Genomic DNA, 18,165 nt, shown 5'->3' on the forward strand with positions numbered 1-18,165 from the left:
GCAAGGCTGACAGGCAGGTCAGAATGCGGTGGTGGTGGTTTCTTTCGTTATGAGTATTTCATATCCGGGATCAATGTGAGTGTTTCTCTTGGTGTTTGTGTTTGCGACGGAATTGCTGCCGACAAGTGTTTGGCAAGGAGAACCCGGGTATCTGAGGACGGTTGTCGAGGTTGTGAATTTTTCAATTGCGGGATGATCTTCGTTCCCCACATTCACTCTCGGTACAGAGTCAGCATGAAACCAAGTCAAGTCAGTAGGAAACTGGAATCATTATCGTGGGATCCGCTTTCTCAGTTAATTGTAGTTACTGATATACTATTGGGAATCTCTAGAATGGCTAGGTAGCGCCAGGAGTTGATGATGATTGCAGATGTCCGTATGAGTAGCGTATATATAGATGTATAGGGTATATAAATATATATATATGTATTTACGTTTACGTGTTAACCCTTATATACAATCAATATAGAGAGGCACCTTCCTTCCTGCTCAAGGTACCCACCCACCTAGGTAACTTTGCACGTGAAGATCGGATGGAGGGGTAAGCGGATTACGTCCGTGGCTTGCTGGCCAGCTGGGGCTCGATATCTTACAAACATTATAAATTTTATGAATATATTTACATGTATACATATTTGCTACATTTTCAATCTCGTCCACGAATTCCCGAGGATATTTTACAGGTACTCATTATCCATCTGGATACGATACGGATACGAATGGATGCACCAACATCACAATGGCGGTGTCGATAAAATCGGGTCAGCTGCTCCGTCCGCACCAAACCTTCAAGTGTCCCTTGGACCCCGGCCAAGAAAGCTCCCCGATCTTGCATCCGCCTCCTCGCTACCCATTGTTTATTATTATACCTACCATCTGCCATAGCATCATACCCAGGCCCAAACCATCTCCTCTCTGCGCATGCAAACACTCGGATCCGGCCGTGGGAAATCATCTTCCGGGCGATTTTCTTTTTCTCTTTCTCTTTCTCTAAAAAGACGAAAAACGAAAAACCTCTTATCACCCTGCTTTGCTACCTATTCTCCTGAACGCGAGTGCCTTGGCCCCTATGCCGCCAATACTCGCGCGCGAGTCAGGATCTGGAAAGCTAGTTTTCAGGTATCTGAAGGTCATCCATCCCATTTTTGTCTTTCAGCTCGGCGGCAGTTCTCTATTTACAAGTAGCTGTTGGTGAGCCAGCTGATGTAAGAGATGATGGTATATCGTAGTCCTTTAGGGTTCAAATCTGGGGAGATCAACATCTCGTGTTCATCGAACCTGGATCTGTGGCTTGCACAATGAGCGACGGGTTCGCGCCTGTGACACCCTTCCCAGACATCCGGTGGGCGAGCAAGACAGTGTGCCTTGTGCTACGGAGCATCATTTGTAAAAGTGTGGTCGAATCGGAGCCTCTTGAGATGTTCCGGATGGACGATCGGCAGCATGGCAGTCGTGTGCACTGGTCCGTAAGTAACAATACGTTGTCAGTGACAGCCAATCTGATCGGCCTAGAACTCAACGTGGGATTTGGTGATGATAATTGGGTATACGACTCACCTTTGGCGCTTTTATTTTGTGTTTGACTGTCCGCAGGCTGGCTTCAAATCCTCGACCTGCTACTATAAATAAACTCCCCTGTGCTCGCTTATCCAGAAACTGCTGCTAATAGTGGGAGTTGACCTCACAACTTTTGGGGCCCTTCCCTAAAAGCCCCAAAAGTTGCGAGGTCAAGTCCTACCTACTATTACATCGTGGTCGTGGCTCGAGGTTCGACATCCTGCTAATTCTATTCTCACCAAATATAATAGCCGCACGATTATCTATAGTCGATGTAGGAATTTCAAATACGGTTACTAATATTAAGAAAAAGAATATTGATACCGGGTATTCCGTAATTGGATAAAGTGATATATCACAAAAAAGAGATAAAGATCTTTTTTTGCACCTACTTCAGATAAAATTCGTCATCTTTCTTACTGTCAGCTTCTTGATCAACTTCTTCCTACTATTTCTTTTCGTTAGCTCGCATCATGATGCTATTATCGCGATATACCTGCTCGATCTTGCTAGCCCTGAGCTTTGTTTTTAGTAAAGCTCAAGGAGACGATAAAGAAATCATCGGCTATCGAACTGCTTTTAATGTAAATTTCACTTGATCTATATAACATAAGCTTATATTAATTACGCAAATGATAAGACGAAGCCGAATATACTAATAAGCACGAAAATCCTTATAGAGATAAGAAATACGATAAAGACTTTTCGTTTCCTTAATTAGGAGTTGGCTTTTATATAAGTAAGTTGGTTTATATTCGTATAACTTGATCATCACGCAGGATTGATAATCTAAATAGCAAACGAACCTGCGAGCTGGCCGGCTAAGAAAGACGACGGACGATTGGTACTGTGCTATCAAAGCGGATAGTAAAAAGCTCAAAAGTATCGGCAAAGGATTTATCCCAAGATATCGTCAAACACAACGTATGAAATCTAGTGATATGTTAGGGAATGTGTTATTATGGAACGGTTCAGAAGAAGACATTTTGGGGTATACCGAGTCAGAGAAAGTGCCAGATCCGGAGAAAGCATTACGCTTTTCATTGATTAAAAGTGCCCTGGGAAGCTGCAAATGAATATTCCAACTGATACGATAAACGACGACGGTGAGTTAGAGCTATGGGCTCAATTCTGGAAAACACCGGAGGAGCTCAAGACATTTTCGGCCATAACCGTTGTTTGGATGGGGTGGAAGATTGCTGGAGAAAGTGGATCGTACGGAGAAGGAGAGCAGAGACTGAAGCAAAAGCTTGAATGGGAGGAGGAGCAAAATATGATGGAGGAGGACGAAAAGATGGAGGTGGTCAAAATAGTAGAGCAGGTCTATTCGATGGAGGACAGTTAATCATTACTGATGAAAAGGTGGAGGCGTTGGATTGGTGGCGTTCGCCCCCTTTGGCAGCACCAGCACCGAAGAGCTGTGCAATACTAAATTAGCTGGTATAGCTTTCCCACCATATGAAGTCACCGACCTGCCATTCTGAACAAAGCTTCTTTCAAGAAGCAATGGCTCACAACAGCATAGGTAAGTTCTCTTTGTGGAAGAAAAAGCAGCGCCAGACTTCTTTCCCGCCTCACAAAGCCATTGTAAATACGATGTGTTTGTTGTTTTTCTTTCCGTGTCCAGCTTGTTAGGCTGTTCAGATACAGAAAACACTTCAACCCACTGGATATATATCTTCCAAGATACCACTCCAGAATAACTTCACTCGCATCAAAAATCCTGTCGATCAGCATTATCCTCATCTTCTGTCCTCATCTTCTATACATACAACATCCCATCAGCACCGTTCCAAACACCAGACAAAGAACCAATCACTCAAGAACACTCAACATGTTGAATGAAAACCAGAACCAAAATCAAAACTCAGCCGGCCTGAGCATGGACATCACGATGGAGAACTCGATTCCCACAGGCTCCAACGCTACCCCACCATCTCCAGCCACAGGCCTCAACGCAGTCCGACTGGGATCCACCAGCGTCCCCGAAACAACAGCACAGGAAACTACTGCATCGGGCTTCACAAGCGCGAATGCATCCGCGCAGTCAGCGATCGGAGTCAACAGAACGGGACGCCGAGTAATCAGACGCTCGAACCGCACCGCAAGAGGACGATCCAGCTCTCGCCGGGAAAACGCAGTCTCAGCGCGACGACGACAACAACGACGAGGAGGACGAGACAACAATTCCAGATCCCGATCCCGATCTCGATCTCGATCTCGAAGCGCCTCAAGCCAGACCAGCTCCTCCTCCACCCTCGCGGATGGCTCAAGTGACCGCAGCTCCCTCTCTGCCGAGCTCTCACTACCACGACCACAACAGTCTCGAGCGGACTCTTTCTCACCACCGCACGCCATGCAAGATGCTGTCCGGGTCGCGGCCGAGGCAGCTCTCCAGATCCAGCAGAGCTACGTCGCAGAGCTCGAGGCGATCGAAGAGCGGGAGAGTGAACGTGCGGCAAGGATGACTGCTGAGTGGGCCCTCCGGGTCATCGTCGAGAATGAGATGTCGGAGGCGCTGACGATGGCTGGGATTGAGAGCGACGATGAGTGAGTGAGTTGGTGAGGGTGAGAGCAGCAGGTAAGGAAGGCATGGTAAGGGAAAACTTTTCCTTTCTCTCCTTTCGTAGAATCATGTTGTTTCCCTTGGATCCCAAATGCGCGCCGCGGTGCCCCAAGTCTTTCCCATCTCGAGCCAGACAACTTGGTCGGCCGGGATCCTGAAAAAGATCAGAGCATTCGGATTGGCCATGTCCTTCCTTTGTCAATGGCTGTCAAGCGCGGTGGTGATATTGTCTCTTGATTTTATTACTGGCATTCATTCCTTAAGTAAATTCTTTCTTCTCTTGCGCTTTCGTCTCTACTCATCTCTTAGAAATAAAACGCATTTACTTGCAATCCAGGACTTGTCATGTTCGTTTACATTTGTCTCTCCTTCTATTTAAAATTCAGTAATGCTTCATCTGTACATGTGTTTATGCTCTTAAGTGGGTGGTGCTATTGTGCGGATGACGCACATGGCATTGAATAAGACAAATCTCGATATGTTTGTTAGATATCAGAGATCTTGCGCACGTATGAAAAACGCCGCTAAAATTTATCTTTCACAGAATTTCCTTTCGTCATGGGTCGAGTCAAAGAGGTCGCTCGATATCACTTTTAGTAAACGTTACCGTCCGATCAAGTAAATATTTCACGCAGGGCATCTAGTAACTCAACTGAGTTATCATTCGGTTCCGAGTAGGAAAGAAAATAGGAAGGGAAATTGTGTAGATAATCTCCTGGATCGAGGGCCATCCCTTGAATTTCAAGCAAATTTTTGGCAAGTGAAGATCACTTTTTGGATCCAGCCACTTCCAAATCTTCCCAGTTCCTGCAACCCGATTCATTTGCTTTCCACACTCCTCATTCATTCGCTAAGGCTTAAACCAAGGGTGCTTTTGTGCCAAGCCACATTGAAAAGCGATGCATAAAGACACAGATGAACATGCGTATGGCATATCAGGTGCCGAGATATTGGTGCTACTGAGGCACAACCACAGTGGTAATCACTGTATCCGGCCTCTTGACAAGTGCAAAACCAACCATAGACCACATATGATCTACCGCTCTCCCTTTCTAAGCCAATCGCCAACCATCTTGAATGAACTATCCTGCATCATCTCCAGCTCAACCTGCCTACAGCCTCTCGGCTGGTGGCGGTGGCGGTGACGCCGGCCACGAGAACCTTGCAATCTCTGATGCCAGACGCAGAGCGTCATAGTGAGCCTTATCCATCTTCGGTCCATGATCTTCAAGCCCCCTACCCTTCTTCCTATTAAGAAACATGGCAGCTTCTCGCGACGAGATCTTGCGTGGGGTTTCCACCGCTGGCAGATGAGGTGCGCTTTGAGCGGGTCCGCTGGCTCTAGGCATGGACGACTTCTGCCTGCCAAGGTCCTCCCTCTTCTCGTGCTGGAGAGGGTTTCTTGCACTCTGGTGGCTTCTCTCCTCGGGCTTCTTCCGGATCTGGGCGAGCGAAGGGGAGGTCGGGGAAGGAGTTGGCTCCATATCCAGCTCGATGAAAGTTTCACCATTACGACGGTCATACAAGCAGAGCCCTTCTTTTTTGATGAATACCATCTTATTCTTGTGCTTCTTCGATGCTTGAGTGGTCGGTCCTTGCGCGGGCGGCGGCATGGGGATAGGATACGCAACATGTACAGGCACGGCTGAATGAGGCCGGTGAGGAAGACCCGGTGATTCTACCCGCTGCTTTGTACTGGCGTTATCCTGTTTTCGCGGAGGCAGCAGAGGAGAGAGCGGACCCGGTTCCTCTCGCAGGTCTTCGGATTTCGTCTTTCCGGTATTCAGATCTGGTAGCGGTGGGGGGCTTGGTGATCTTCTCTTCGATCTGGATTCTTCGAACCGGTCTCTCCTCTGCCTAGTCACCTCCGCTGCCTGCCTCTCTTCTTCCTCGATCCGCGCTAGCCATTCTGCTTCTTGCTGTTTTCCCCACTCGGCAGTTCTCTGCGCAGCAAGCTCTTTCAGCCTCCTCTTCTGCTTTTTGTCTTCCTCTCGCCTCTCAAATTCTTCCAAAGTCCACTGCCACTTCTACACTGTCCCATCAGCAATCTGACTCGCGCTACATTCCGAGAACAGGAACAGGAACAACAAGCAAAGTCCACGAGCTTTCCTAAACAGTGAGAGTGCTGTACTGTACTTACCTCGCTGACCAGAGGCGTCATTTCCGCAACAGCGTCCGACAACTCTCTCCACCGCAAAGCCAGATGTGTGTTGAGGTCGGTCAGCTCCTCCACCTCTTCCAGCATGATCCTGAGTCTCCTCCCCTTTTCCTGAAACTCGTTGAGCGGAAAAGCTTCCCTCTCAGCCACTCTATCGATGAGAGTCTTTCTCGCCCCTTCGAGGCCTCGGCTGATGGTCGCCTTCGTGATCCTGTCGTGCGGGTGATACAAGTTGTAATCGACTATCATAACCAGTAGAGCGTGCCTGTCTGGGCCGGAGTATTCCATCTTTGGAGTTGGTTGTCCTTGAGAAGCAAAGATGTGAAGGCTGTGGGAGAAGAAAAGAGCTGGAAGTTTGGAAGTTTGGAAGCTTGGAAAATATATTTCGAGAAGGGGCGCTCACAAAACAAACACCAGATCGATCCTAGTCGGACCCACTCTCTCTGTTCACCTATTTATTATTGCGGTTAAGTGGTAATTTGTATTCACTATGAAGCAGTCGTCGATCTGAAGTGGTCACGCTAAAATAGTCACCCTCAGTGTATCTTGTGTTGCTCTGCAGAATCGACGGGACAGCGTATCACGAATTGGATTGATGAGAATGATACTACCCACACTGATTGTGACTAAGTCTTTTTACAAAATCGGAGATCCCAAGGTGCCTCCTCGAAAGGGGCTCAGATCACAACGTAACATTGGGTTTGTTACAGAGGAGTGATAAGATGTGTAAAAAGTTCTGCAGTCCTCGTACCGAAGAGAGATATGGTCGAGGGAGCCCCCCAAAAAATAGTACCCAGGACGTAGCCTCGTAGCCTCTACCTTCGGCCCGAACTAAACTCCATCTCCCTCTCCAGTCTACCGCAAAGTTAGTCGTCTTCCACCGCGTTAGCGCGTCTGCACCTTCGCTAATCAGAAGTCATCGTGTATCAACAAGTAACAACGCCAATAGGTCAACAACCTCTTTCAAGAAACCCCCAGATCGACCGCGCAAGACAAGAAACCAACCGCACACACCATGGCAACGCCTGCTTGGCTCAAGACCATGGTCGACTCCTCGCATTACGAGTGTCCGACCCCAAAGCTACCCAACACCTCCAGCTGGACTTGGTTCTGCTGCGTCGTATGTTTTTGCCTCCTCCGACGGCCTTCTCTCGCACTTTCCAGATCCAGAATGATATCACATGTGAGAACTGACACCGCTGCGCAGTGCAGACACGCCAACCAGAAGCCCGACGAGTCGCGCGACTACTCCACGTGCATCAAGTGCTCGCACGAACGCTGCCGCAGCTGCTCCATCCGCTGGCGCATCCGCACTATCGAGGAGGAGTGGACGTCACGTGCGGCCGAACACACCATGAAGTACGCCAGCCGCCTGATCACGCGGGAGGAGTACTACGACCTGAAGAGTGGCGACGAGGAGTATGCGAAGCAGACCGGCTTGGAGACGGCTTGGATGTGGGCGGAGCGTCGGAAGAGGGAGGGCAAGTGGGGCCAGGGACGTACCAACGGCGAGAGCGAGAGGAGCGATATGAGTGAAGTCGGCGAGAAGAGTGTCGTCTCCGTCTCGGAGGATGGCAGCGTTGGTGCGGAGCGCGAGGGTGGTTACGATGGATAAGAAGAATGCTTGCTTCATGATCGATGCTGAGGCTCATGCCTAAAAGGTGACGATCAGGAGTAAAGATTTGACGGCACTTGTCTCCTTCACTCCCCTGAGCTTCTTCTAAGGGGAATAAATGTGGCGTTCTTGATTTCTTTGATTCCGGCTGGGAATGCAAAGTTCGTGAATGGACATGACATCGCAGGGAATCTGGTTGGATTCATAGGCTTGGGTGGTATAGCAGAGCAGCATGAGTCAATCAGGTTCCTTCTCCATAAAAGTATAAAACTACCAAACCAGTGAGCTGTAGACTTCTTTTGAAACAAAAACGCAAGGGAAAAAGAGCCATACACAGAACCAGTGATTCGCTCAATCTCAGCTTCTGCGCTACGATGTCAGAAACTTCTCCCCTACGCCTGGCGGAGGAACCTCCAAAGTTTCCCAATACAGAACTCTGGTACTGGAAGTGCCACTATGTGAGACTTACAAAGTACAAGTGTTGAGCTTACCGCTGATATTTGCCAGTGCAACTTTACGAACCCGATGCCGGGTTCGGTCGAAGTATACGGGAAATGTACCCTGTGCGTCCGAGAGAGATGTAGGGAATGCCAGATTAGGTGGGGAAGCCTCGAAGAAAGGGCAGGCCGGAGGTGACTTCAGAATGCCATTATGGACAGGCGGGCAAATATTTGCTTGGAGTTTAATGGAACGGACAGCACGTCAATCTGCTTCAACATTAGCGATTCTCAGCAGGAGGAGCACTTACATTGTGGACCAGGACTATTGAGATAATCGGGGCCGTGCTCTCGTTACCAAGCCATGAAATTCAAATCAATTATCGATTTTTCGCATCATATACATATGGTCATTGAACGTAAGTAGCCGGTCACATCTGTACACCAGAAGCCTATCCTGTCCTATGCACCGCAAGCCCAATTCAACCGAACCCAAACTCCCTCATCGAATAAACATCATGAGCCACTGGGGCCAGCTTCGTTATCTTCGGCCAATTCCGGCCTGTCTATTTTTTGCCGTTTGCCTCTAATCATATCTCCGAGCGTATTGCTCAGGCTTCTTGCTCTTGTGACTCGACCGCCGGCGCTTTCTTGTGGCTTGCTGGCGTACTCATACTGGTCGTCATTCTTAACAGGTGACGTTCCTAACTGGAAGTCATCCTCTTCGCTTGTGTTAGTCAGCCGTTGGGATCCTGACTTTGTCCTCCGAAGCGCCGATTTGGACCGCCTGAAGCCGCCACTGCGGGCAACAACACTGAGACCACCAGAGATCGGCGACAGTAGAGGACCGGGTAACATTCTAGACATAGAATGTCTGGCAGGAATCATCGGAAGATCTGGCTGCGGGGGTGCCGGGGACTGCTGATCGTTGGGATGAGTGTGCACATTTCCTTGTGATATTGTTCTGGCCAAAAGATGCGATGTCTGAGGAGCATTGTGCGCTTCTGATGGAAGAACTGGCGAGGATATTGTGCTTTGCAGTCCTGGATGGTGTTGTAGTAAAGGTTGCGGAAGATCGTCTGGGGACGTTTTCCAGGGACTGCTGAAAAGAGGGCTCTCCTGGCTACTGCCTTGAAAGAAAGGCATGATTCGCAGCGATGGCTTGTACGAGGAATTGGAGCACATGGGAGGACTTCGTGGTCTTTCTAGAGGCTCGGCAAAACTGACATGTGAGTCTTGCCGCGATGCAGAGCCATGGCCTTCGACCACACCATCGTAGTTCTGGAATACATTCGCTCGTCTCTGGGACTCATCCCGGGATGATAAATCATCTTCTGCTTCTTCTTGTCCAGTGAGACTAATGCGCTCCTCTCCATCTGACTCGGAGCCCTCTTCTTCCTCGTCATCTTCATCCTGTGTTTGCCGTCCACTTGTGATGAGCCAGACACTAAAGAATGTCATTATACATCCACCAATAAACTTGGAGAAGTTGTCGGCAGTAGCTTTCTCAAAATCGCGATACAGAATCGCACTTCCGATTATTACGGAAAGAGTGAACATAACGAACTGTATAGGAATGACCTGTGTCGAGTCAAACCGTTGAAGTGATTTGTTGACGTATCTCACCTGCATCACGGCGGTCGCAATGAGTACAGCCACCAAGGCATAAGTGACTGGAGTTGTCAAAGCTCCCCATAGAGTTGACGAAAGCATTGAAGCAACGCCTTTGGTTGAGAGGGCTGTGTAGCCTCCTGTTCATAGTTAGTAGAGACATTGACACGGATAAAGCACCTTCGATCCTCACCAAAAAGCCCTACAAGCCCCAAGTCGATCAATATAGTTCTGTTCCCGTACTTGGGGCTCGCAAACATCAGCACTACTATGAGCGTTACAGTGACACCCATATATATCTTGAACGCCGTCGTTGTAATGGCACCCCATATCTCATGAGGCCCGAATTTCTGCTCCTCTGTCTTGGCACTCAAGACTACCGTGATTGCTCCTCCTACCGCAACCAAAACACCCCAAAAGTCCCGCATTCGAAACCTTTCCTTCAACATGATAGGAGCTATAACGCAGTTCGATATCAGAGCCACCACGCCCAGCGGGGACACAATGGAAGCCGGCGCAAAGCCGTAAGCCAGGAAATTTCCCGCCTCTCCCACCGTCATCAGCACGATTCCTCCCCACCAGTATGGCGACTTGAGATAGTTTGATTGGTCTTCGTGGGAGAATCCGCTTGACTGAGAGTTGAAGGACGACGACAAGAGGCTGTCCGCCTCACCATTTATTCCGTCCACTTTCACAGTCTGCTGCCCACTTACGCCCGTAGCCCCATATCCTCCACCGGTCTTTGATATGGTCTTCATCTTCTCTTTCCGGCGAGCCCGCTCATCGTGTAGCCTTAGGTGGGCGTATTTTTGAATGTTAAGAGCGAAGGATATGAGGATGTTGCCGACTACGGCCGTGATGATTCCGATTAGAGAACTCCATCGTTGCAGCTGCGACCCCCCTCCAATAAAGGATATGGCGTTGAAGAGGAGCTCAGAAGAGATTTGGGACAGTTTCGCGGCAGGAAAGGATGCCGTCGTCGGGTCCAGAGTCGGGGTTGGTAAATACATATCAGCGTTGACTTGCAATACTGCGTATCATCCCAATTGCGTCCAGGACCTTACAGACCGGACTGTGATATCGATTGCGGTGACATGAGGGTATGAAATGACCATCGGGTGCTCGGCCGTGAATATCTGTGATGTTGTGATTATGATTACGGAGTATAGTTGTCGAGACATGCGGAGGCGGAGGGTGTAGAATCGTGGTTGCGATTTGCAGGGACAGACCTAGCCCGATAAGATAAATACGGTCGGTAATTCACCCCACCAAATATGCAAGGTCCCCATACTTATTATTGACGACAACTCCACGACTTTCTTTCAAGAGTGTCAGACCACTCACTATACACCATGAGCGACGATGATGATTTCGATGTGGAGGTGCCTGAGATGGCTGCAGACGATCCTATGAGAGCATATCTTCCACAGTCCTTTGGAAAGAAGTCAAAAGAGACAGATGTTGCGGCGCAAATTGGACGGACAAAGAGAGCTGTGGACAAGGCTACAGCTACAGCAATTGCTGAGAGCTCTGCTGATAGAGAGGAACCACCACTGAGGATCGCGCAGGAGCCAGCGTCGAAGGACTTTGGATCAAGCGATGGCGATGACCCTGACGACGACTCGGATGAATCCGACGACGACGAGTACCCAGTATCGCATGAGCTGGTGCTCAAGACACATGACCGCGCGGTGACTACAACTGCTCTGGATCCTTCTGGAGGAAGATTGGTATCGGGCTCAACGGATTGTACGCTAAAACTACACGATTTTGCGTCTATGACACCCACGACCCTGCGAGCATTCAAGAGCGTTGATCCAAGTGCCTCGAAGACTTCTACAAACTCGGAAACCCACCCCATAAATCATGTCGAGTTCAACCCCTTATCGGGTGGGACATTTCTGTGTGTCTCAGCGACACCTCAAGCCAGGATTATGAGCAGAGATGGAGAGGTGCTGGCCGAATTTCAAAAGGGGGATATGTACTTGAGGGATATGAAAAACACTAAAGGACATATTTCCGAGGTCACAACCGGTACCTGGAATCCTATCGACAAGAACATATGCGTGACGGCTGGGACAGACAGTACTGTCCGAATATGGGATGTCAACCACAAGAGATGTCAGAAGGAGGTAATTGTACACAAATCCAGAGCTGCTGGATCTGCTGGCAGGACGAGAATAAGTGCAATCGTCTGGGGAAGTGCGATGCAGGGGGGTGGTAACATTCTTGTTGCTGCGGCTCTCGATGGAAGTCTGGTGATGTGGAGTGGCGATGGGCCCTTTTCAAGGCCAACAGCGGAGATCAGAGAAGCTCATAAGCCAAATACTTGGACTGGAGGAGTGGATATCAGCTCGGACGGTCGAATGGTCGTTACGAGAGGAGGGGATGATCTGATCAAGCTCTGGGATTTGAGAAAGTTTAAGACCCCAGTTGTAACCGTCTCACATCCCTCGACATCGGACACGTACTCTGCGACCAACATCAGATACTCGCCAACATCTTCAAGCATAATCACCGGATCGACGACAGGTCATCTCCACATCCTGAACCCTGGAAATCTCAAGCCAGAGTTGGTCACTCCTGTGACACCAGGGTCGCCGCTTATTACAGTTGAATGGCATTCCAAGATCAACCAGATCGTGACCGGATCCGCCAACTCCGAAATACACGTTCTTTATAATCCTAATACCTCAACCCGTGGTGCTGTCGATGTCATGTCTCGAGCGCCCAAGAAGCGACACGTCGATGATGATCCGAACTTTACAACCGACCAGTCGGCTGGACTATCAGGGGACAGCGTTGTGAGTGCCGGTGGAGTCATCACAAGTGCTGGGGCGACTTCATTTGCAGCTCGTCATCCAACCGTTGGTCTCACAGCTTCCGGTCGTTCAAGAGATCCTCGGAGACCTCAGATCCCAGCGGTGACTCCATTCATGAAAAGCCAGCAGGACGAGAAGTACATTAATGAGAGCATATCGTTGAGCAGTATGAGAGATGAGGATCCTAGAGAGGCGCTGCTCAAATATGCTGAGCTAGCGAAGAAAGACCCGATGTTCACGAACGCCTGGAAGGAGACCCAGCCCGTCACTCAATATGCGAATCTGAGTGACGAGGAAGAGGAAGAGGGGCCTGACAAGAAGAAGCCTAGGAGAGCTTAAATTGGCGTTTTTCTGGGTTGGGATATGAGCGGGGGCATGTCAGGGCGTTCACGGAGAGTGGCATTTGGACCAGAGGACGGAATGGGACTTATGTGAGTTTGTCATGGACAGAATACCCACGAATGCAAGACTTGGAATAAGAAGTGGCCCCATTAGCCAGTGATATTGATGAACTTCATTCTTGTCGGATTACAGAGTCCAATATGGCATTCAGGAATGGAAGGAACGCGAATGGCGATGGCACGGCAGTAGGCAGTGGCACGTGACTGTGGCCCGTGCACCTACGGTTCCCATAAGGAACCGTCACAACTACTCATAGCAATACCAGACATTACCAACACCATAAACCACCTGATTAGCCTAGACTATCAACCACTTGTATAACCAACAAGTCTCTTCACCTTCAATCTACTCCAGTCCCACGAATAATAAGCTCGGGTTGCGAAAGTGATCTCTGGAAACGTTGTCTGGAAACGTTGATATTTATCAACTTTGGTAATTGTAACGCGAAAAGAAACTGTCAAAAAATGCTTTTGATAGATTTGGCTGGCGTTTGGTTGCTCTTACATGCTAGTTAGTAAGGCCGTGCTTGGTGAAGAGCAAGAAGAGCCGAATTTCAAGACGGTCTTCGGTCCTTTCGTTCGTCACTTGCTGCTGGGCAACGTGGAAGATTTCATGATACCTGTGTTCGATTCCCGTGAAGTCTCCAAGGACACCAAATACAGCTACTGAGGTGATGGATTGATAGCCTATCTTACTACTAGCGAAGTCTCGTTTTTGCGCCCCATATAGCTAGGTAGGTAGCTGACATCAGTACAATTTTGCATGGCTCATAGAAAGGAAAAGCGAGGTGGACTCTGAAACAATATTAAGGTACCAAGGGATACCGTGCAATGTTTTATAGGCGCAGCAATTTGAGCGTTGCAATCAATCACAAGAAAAGATAAGTAGAGTTGATGGGTGGGAGGTTACCCGTTCAGAGCCACTATTTGTGAATTCGTACAGAAGGGGAATACACTTCAACGATATGCATGACTGAGCTAAGATGTTAAGATTAGAAGTGGTATGCAGAGATATGAATAATTAAAATGGGTCGGCAACTGGAATGGAAGGATGCAACGGTCGTGGCGGACAGACAATCCAGCAAGAGAGTGTGCAGGAGCAATGCACCAGAGCAATAGGGACAGGCAATAAAGCCACGGGTGTAACAGTCTCCAGGGTCTTCAGGGTCTCCAGGGTCTCCAGAGCCTCCAGAGTCTCCATATATTCTTGAACTGTCACATTGATGCCGTCTGATGTTTCGTTAAGGGAATCCATCTTCGGCCAAGAAGAGGTAGACTCCCCGCTGTAACCGAGGCATCCCACCCGTACGGTTTCAACAGGGCGTCCAAGTAGGTACCGGTACGGTACATAGGTACTCCGTATATCAAACTTTCCGTAGCGGAGCGGCCGCTGGCGTGGGATATACGTAGTACCACGGTACAGGCTGCGACGTAGTATTACGCCTCGAGGGTAGGGAAACCAGGGGGTTTAAAGTGGAAACTAAACTTTTAAGGCATCCTCGAGGGGTAATAGTAGTACTTAAGCCTGTACCGTGGTACTTACGCCTGGGACGTAGTAATAGTGGGACTTGACGTCACAACTTGAAGGGCCCTTTCCTAAAGCGGGCGAAACAATTATGTCCCGCGAAACAATTATGTTCCGCGAAACGATTGTGTTCCGCGTCGCTTCTTAAATAGCGGAGAAGTTAGATATGTATTTTTATTAAAACAATAACTGTATGACCTGATAAATATATATGTATATATATATATATATTATTATAGTATTAGATCTTAATCAAGCTGGAAAAAAAAATTCGATTGTACCGTTTCTTTCGAATCAAATCAAGATAGGCTACAAATTAAGGCCGCAGCGAATTAGGTCTACTTTCTCTAACTTATTATTTAAGTTTTTTTTCTTTTCAAATAATATTATGCCAAAAGTGACGATAATATAATATTAATTCGCTTATAATCTTCGTCGTTATCGCTGATTTAATTGTAAGCTATTGGATTTTGCTTAATTCGAAAGCGTTTTTTATTTGCGAAGACTTAAAAGTGGATCGAACACAAAGCTTCTGCGAACTTGATAAGCCTTTTTTCTTAAACGCTGTTGCAACGTCAAGTCCTACTACTAATAGAAAAGTTTCAGAGCCGACTTACGGTAACTCAACATACGTAACGATTGAGTTAACCCCACTATTAGTAAACGGAGATTATTATTAAGAAGGATTTTCGCAAAGTCAGTTAACTTGATCAGTTATCTTGACTGAATTGAGTACTGATTTGCGAGTGCCTGTATATAAACAAACATGGCTCCGACACTAGTAATCTTAATACAATAAGACTTAGATCGAAGGCGGTCGATAGCTATACTTAACGAAATGGTGAAGTTTTCGTATTAAAAGTCCGAATACACGAGTATTCGATCATCAAAGTGCAACATATCCTCCCCTCCATCGCCCCCCCCACCCCCCCCCCGAGTTGCTACAGCCTGAGGGTGCCTCAAAAAATTAAATTTCCGCTTTGAACCCCCTGGTTACCCTACCCTCAAGGGTGTAAGGATTACGCCTGCGACGTACGTAGTAGTACGACCTTCGTACATCTCCACCTACTCCTACATCATGTTAGGGGCCAGGGCACAGAATTAGCTTTAGACCAAGGCCAAACTATCTCGAATACAATATCCGCAAGGCGAGACAACACATAAGAGTACTACGCAGGTCGACTGGTCAATAATCGTTATCTTTTGAAACCGATCACCTTGCTAACTTCTTAGCTGTGGCACTGACTCTATATATAAGATGACTGAGTGAGTTAAGTCTGCTGCGAAACTTGTCTATTACAACAGTCTGTACGGAGTATAGCTGGCTACGCCCAAATTCGACTCTATATTAGGGTTGATCTGCGACATGGGGACATACTTACTACTAAGTACTGGCCGCATGAGTATAGTTCGTACCTCCGTACTCCGTATTCATACTAAGTATAAGAAGGGATGACAAGCTTCTGCTGCTCGTCATCATGCGCACTTTTTATAAGCTAATCAATTCCGTTCGCTCAAAAAACTTATTTTTGCTTTTTCCCCTAAAGTCACATTCTCTTTAATAAGGGGAAGAGCCCTACAGCAAGCTCGTTTTGATAAACAAAGGAAAATTCTGCTACTACGCAAAAAAAAAAAAAAAAAAAAAAATTGCTGCTTTTTCGACTTCAGATCAATTTCATTGAGATGTTGTTTTCTCGAATTCTGCTCACCTCCGGCCTGGCTGCCGGCGCCCTTGCTGCATCATGGATAGTGCCTGGCGCTGACTGGAAAGATACCGCTGGTAACACTATTGATGCCCACGGAGGCATGATATACCAGCATGAAGCAAACTTCTACTGGATAGGCCAAGCTGCGAATGATGGCAAGTCACCTCTTTCTGGGCCACGAGTACTCTAGTCTGACCTGTCAGATGTCACACCCTATCTATACAAGTCAACAGATCTCCTCAACTGGACTCCACTTGGGGCTCAAGCCGCAATTAAGTGGATGTGGAGACCGAAGATTGCCACGCCAAATGGATCTTTCTGGGTATGGGAGTGTGTTATTCGCCGTCGAGTATCATGTTGACTTTCGGTAGATTTACGGGCAAGTCGATCGCTCAGTGCAAGCTTTGGTATCTTCTCAGATTGAGGGAGGATACAAGGTGAATGGACCTGCCGTTAGGATACCGCCAAATTCCTACAGTTATTCGGACACAGGAATGTTTCAGGATCCCGACACTCAGACTTGGTATCTCATGACCAGTGCCGACCACAACATTGTGCAGATCAACCAGATCAATCCGGACGGGACAATTGGTGACGAAGTTAACCAACTCAGTAAGTGGATGATTCTTGGCTCTTTGCATAGTACCAGCGCTGATGGATTATGAAGCTGGCGGATCATACGAAGCACCAGGGATGTTCAAAGTGGACAATATCTACTTTCTGATCGTCTCGGGGAAGACGGGATGGCGTTCCAATCCCAACCAGATGTTCTGGGCCGATAGCATCGATGGCAACCTCACCGGCCCCTTTGAAATTGCACCGGTGGAAGAGAACACTTACAATTCGCAGAATACCTTTGAACTTACCATTAAAGGATCCAAGCAAACGACTTACATCTACATGGGTGACTCGTGGGACTCGAAGGGGGGACCGAGTTCTACTTACATTTGGCTTCCTATGAAAGTTGATGCTACGTAGGTTATCGACGGTCGGGCCCGCGGACATATCTGACATTATCTGTAGTGCTCACACGCTCGCACTGGAGTATCATGCCATGTGGAAAGTCGATGTGACGACCGGCGAAGTCTCATGGCCTACCACCAAGAAGCGATATGAGGCCGAAGCTGCAGCAATCTCTGGTCGCGCAGGTAAGTCCTCAACTTTGCTGTCTTTGACGTCTTCAAGGGATCATGTTCCTCTAATGCTTGTGACTCAAAGCCATCAAGGACTGCCAAGGTTGCATCAGTAAACGTTCAGTGCATCAAAGTAAGCTATTGAGAGCTCGCCGAAAGTACCCAAAACTTCATGGCTGACTCCTCATGCAGTTGATACTCAAAGCCAGGTCGTCTTCCAAAACATTACGGGTACTGGGAAGCCACAGTGGCTTGCTCTGCATTACACAGTCAACAATGCAGCCGGTGAGTCCTATTAGGCTGAAGATTGCACGAGTTGAGCTAATTTTCCTGACTGTAGTTGGTGAAGCACACCTTGCCATTAACGATCAGCCCGTACCAACAAAAATCTCTGACATGAACTGTCGTGCCGGTCGGCAAAAGACGATTCCTGTCGAGCTCACACTGAAGCCAGGAGACGTCAACAAAATCACGTTTGGGGTAACGGGTGAAAAAGGTCAGTTCGCATCTACAATTTTCTTTTCTCCGGCCTTCGGCTGTACCATTGCAAGAACAGTGCTGACTTCAGGCGTCCCAGATTTCGAGGCCCATCTAGACGGCATCGAGATATTTGAAGACGCCTAGAGAGAATCTT

At 48.1% G+C, this 18,165-nt stretch overlaps 7 protein-coding genes across 7 annotated transcripts; 5 read left to right on the plus strand and 2 right to left on the minus strand.

The window, feature by feature from the left end:
• Positions 1 to 2,629: 2,629 nt before the first annotated feature.
• Positions 2,630 to 2,902, plus strand: L3040_004197 (uncharacterized protein; the record flags this gene model as incomplete). The annotated part of the gene is made up of 1 exon (XM_066154072.1): positions 2,630 to 2,902. The coding sequence occupies one exon, from the start codon at positions 2,630 to 2,632 to the stop codon at positions 2,900 to 2,902; it is 273 nt and encodes a 90-aa protein (XP_066011893.1).
• A 489-nt stretch (positions 2,903 to 3,391) lies between these two features.
• On the plus strand, positions 3,392 to 4,111 carry L3040_004198 (uncharacterized protein; the record flags this gene model as incomplete). Its single annotated transcript, XM_066154076.1, has 2 exons — positions 3,392 to 3,603; positions 3,802 to 4,111. The coding sequence occupies 2 exons, from the start codon at positions 3,392 to 3,394 to the stop codon at positions 4,109 to 4,111; spliced, it is 522 nt and encodes a 173-aa protein (XP_066011894.1).
• Positions 4,112 to 5,235: 1,124 nt separating this feature from the next.
• L3040_004199 (uncharacterized protein) lies at positions 5,236 to 6,569 on the minus strand (the record flags this gene model as incomplete). Its single annotated transcript, XM_007289022.1, has 2 exons — positions 5,236 to 6,150; positions 6,264 to 6,569. The coding sequence occupies 2 exons, from the start codon at positions 6,567 to 6,569 to the stop codon at positions 5,236 to 5,238; spliced, it is 1,221 nt and encodes a 406-aa protein (XP_007289084.1).
• A 727-nt stretch (positions 6,570 to 7,296) lies between these two features.
• Positions 7,297 to 7,896, plus strand: L3040_004200 (uncharacterized protein; the record flags this gene model as incomplete). The annotated part of the gene is made up of 2 exons (XM_007289021.1): positions 7,297 to 7,401; positions 7,489 to 7,896. The coding sequence occupies 2 exons, from the start codon at positions 7,297 to 7,299 to the stop codon at positions 7,894 to 7,896; spliced, it is 513 nt and encodes a 170-aa protein (XP_007289083.1).
• A 953-nt stretch (positions 7,897 to 8,849) lies between these two features.
• On the minus strand, positions 8,850 to 10,954 carry L3040_004201 (uncharacterized protein; the record flags this gene model as incomplete). The annotated part of the gene is made up of 2 exons (XM_007289020.1): positions 8,850 to 10,084; positions 10,138 to 10,954. The coding sequence occupies 2 exons, from the start codon at positions 10,952 to 10,954 to the stop codon at positions 8,850 to 8,852; spliced, it is 2,052 nt and encodes a 683-aa protein (XP_007289082.1).
• Positions 10,955 to 11,296: 342 nt separating this feature from the next.
• On the plus strand, positions 11,297 to 13,105 carry L3040_004202 (uncharacterized protein; the record flags this gene model as incomplete). Its single annotated transcript, XM_007289019.1, has 1 exon — positions 11,297 to 13,105. One exon carries the CDS (start codon positions 11,297 to 11,299, stop codon positions 13,103 to 13,105), a length of 1,809 nt encoding a protein of 602 aa, XP_007289081.1.
• A 3,270-nt stretch (positions 13,106 to 16,375) lies between these two features.
• Positions 16,376 to 18,155, plus strand: L3040_004203 (uncharacterized protein; the record flags this gene model as incomplete). Its single annotated transcript, XM_066154093.1, has 9 exons — positions 16,376 to 16,553; positions 16,602 to 16,720; positions 16,770 to 17,010; positions 17,066 to 17,372; positions 17,422 to 17,546; positions 17,617 to 17,664; positions 17,724 to 17,816; positions 17,872 to 18,027; positions 18,109 to 18,155. The coding sequence occupies 9 exons, from the start codon at positions 16,376 to 16,378 to the stop codon at positions 18,153 to 18,155; spliced, it is 1,314 nt and encodes a 437-aa protein (XP_066011895.1).
• Positions 18,156 to 18,165: the final 10 nt, after the last annotated feature.

The sequence above is a fragment of the Drepanopeziza brunnea genome (assembly GCF_022702325.1).
Source record: "Drepanopeziza brunnea f. sp. 'multigermtubi' strain 214-2 chromosome Unknown ctg6, whole genome shotgun sequence".
NCBI lineage: Eukaryota > Fungi > Ascomycota > Leotiomycetes > Helotiales > Drepanopezizaceae > Drepanopeziza > Drepanopeziza brunnea.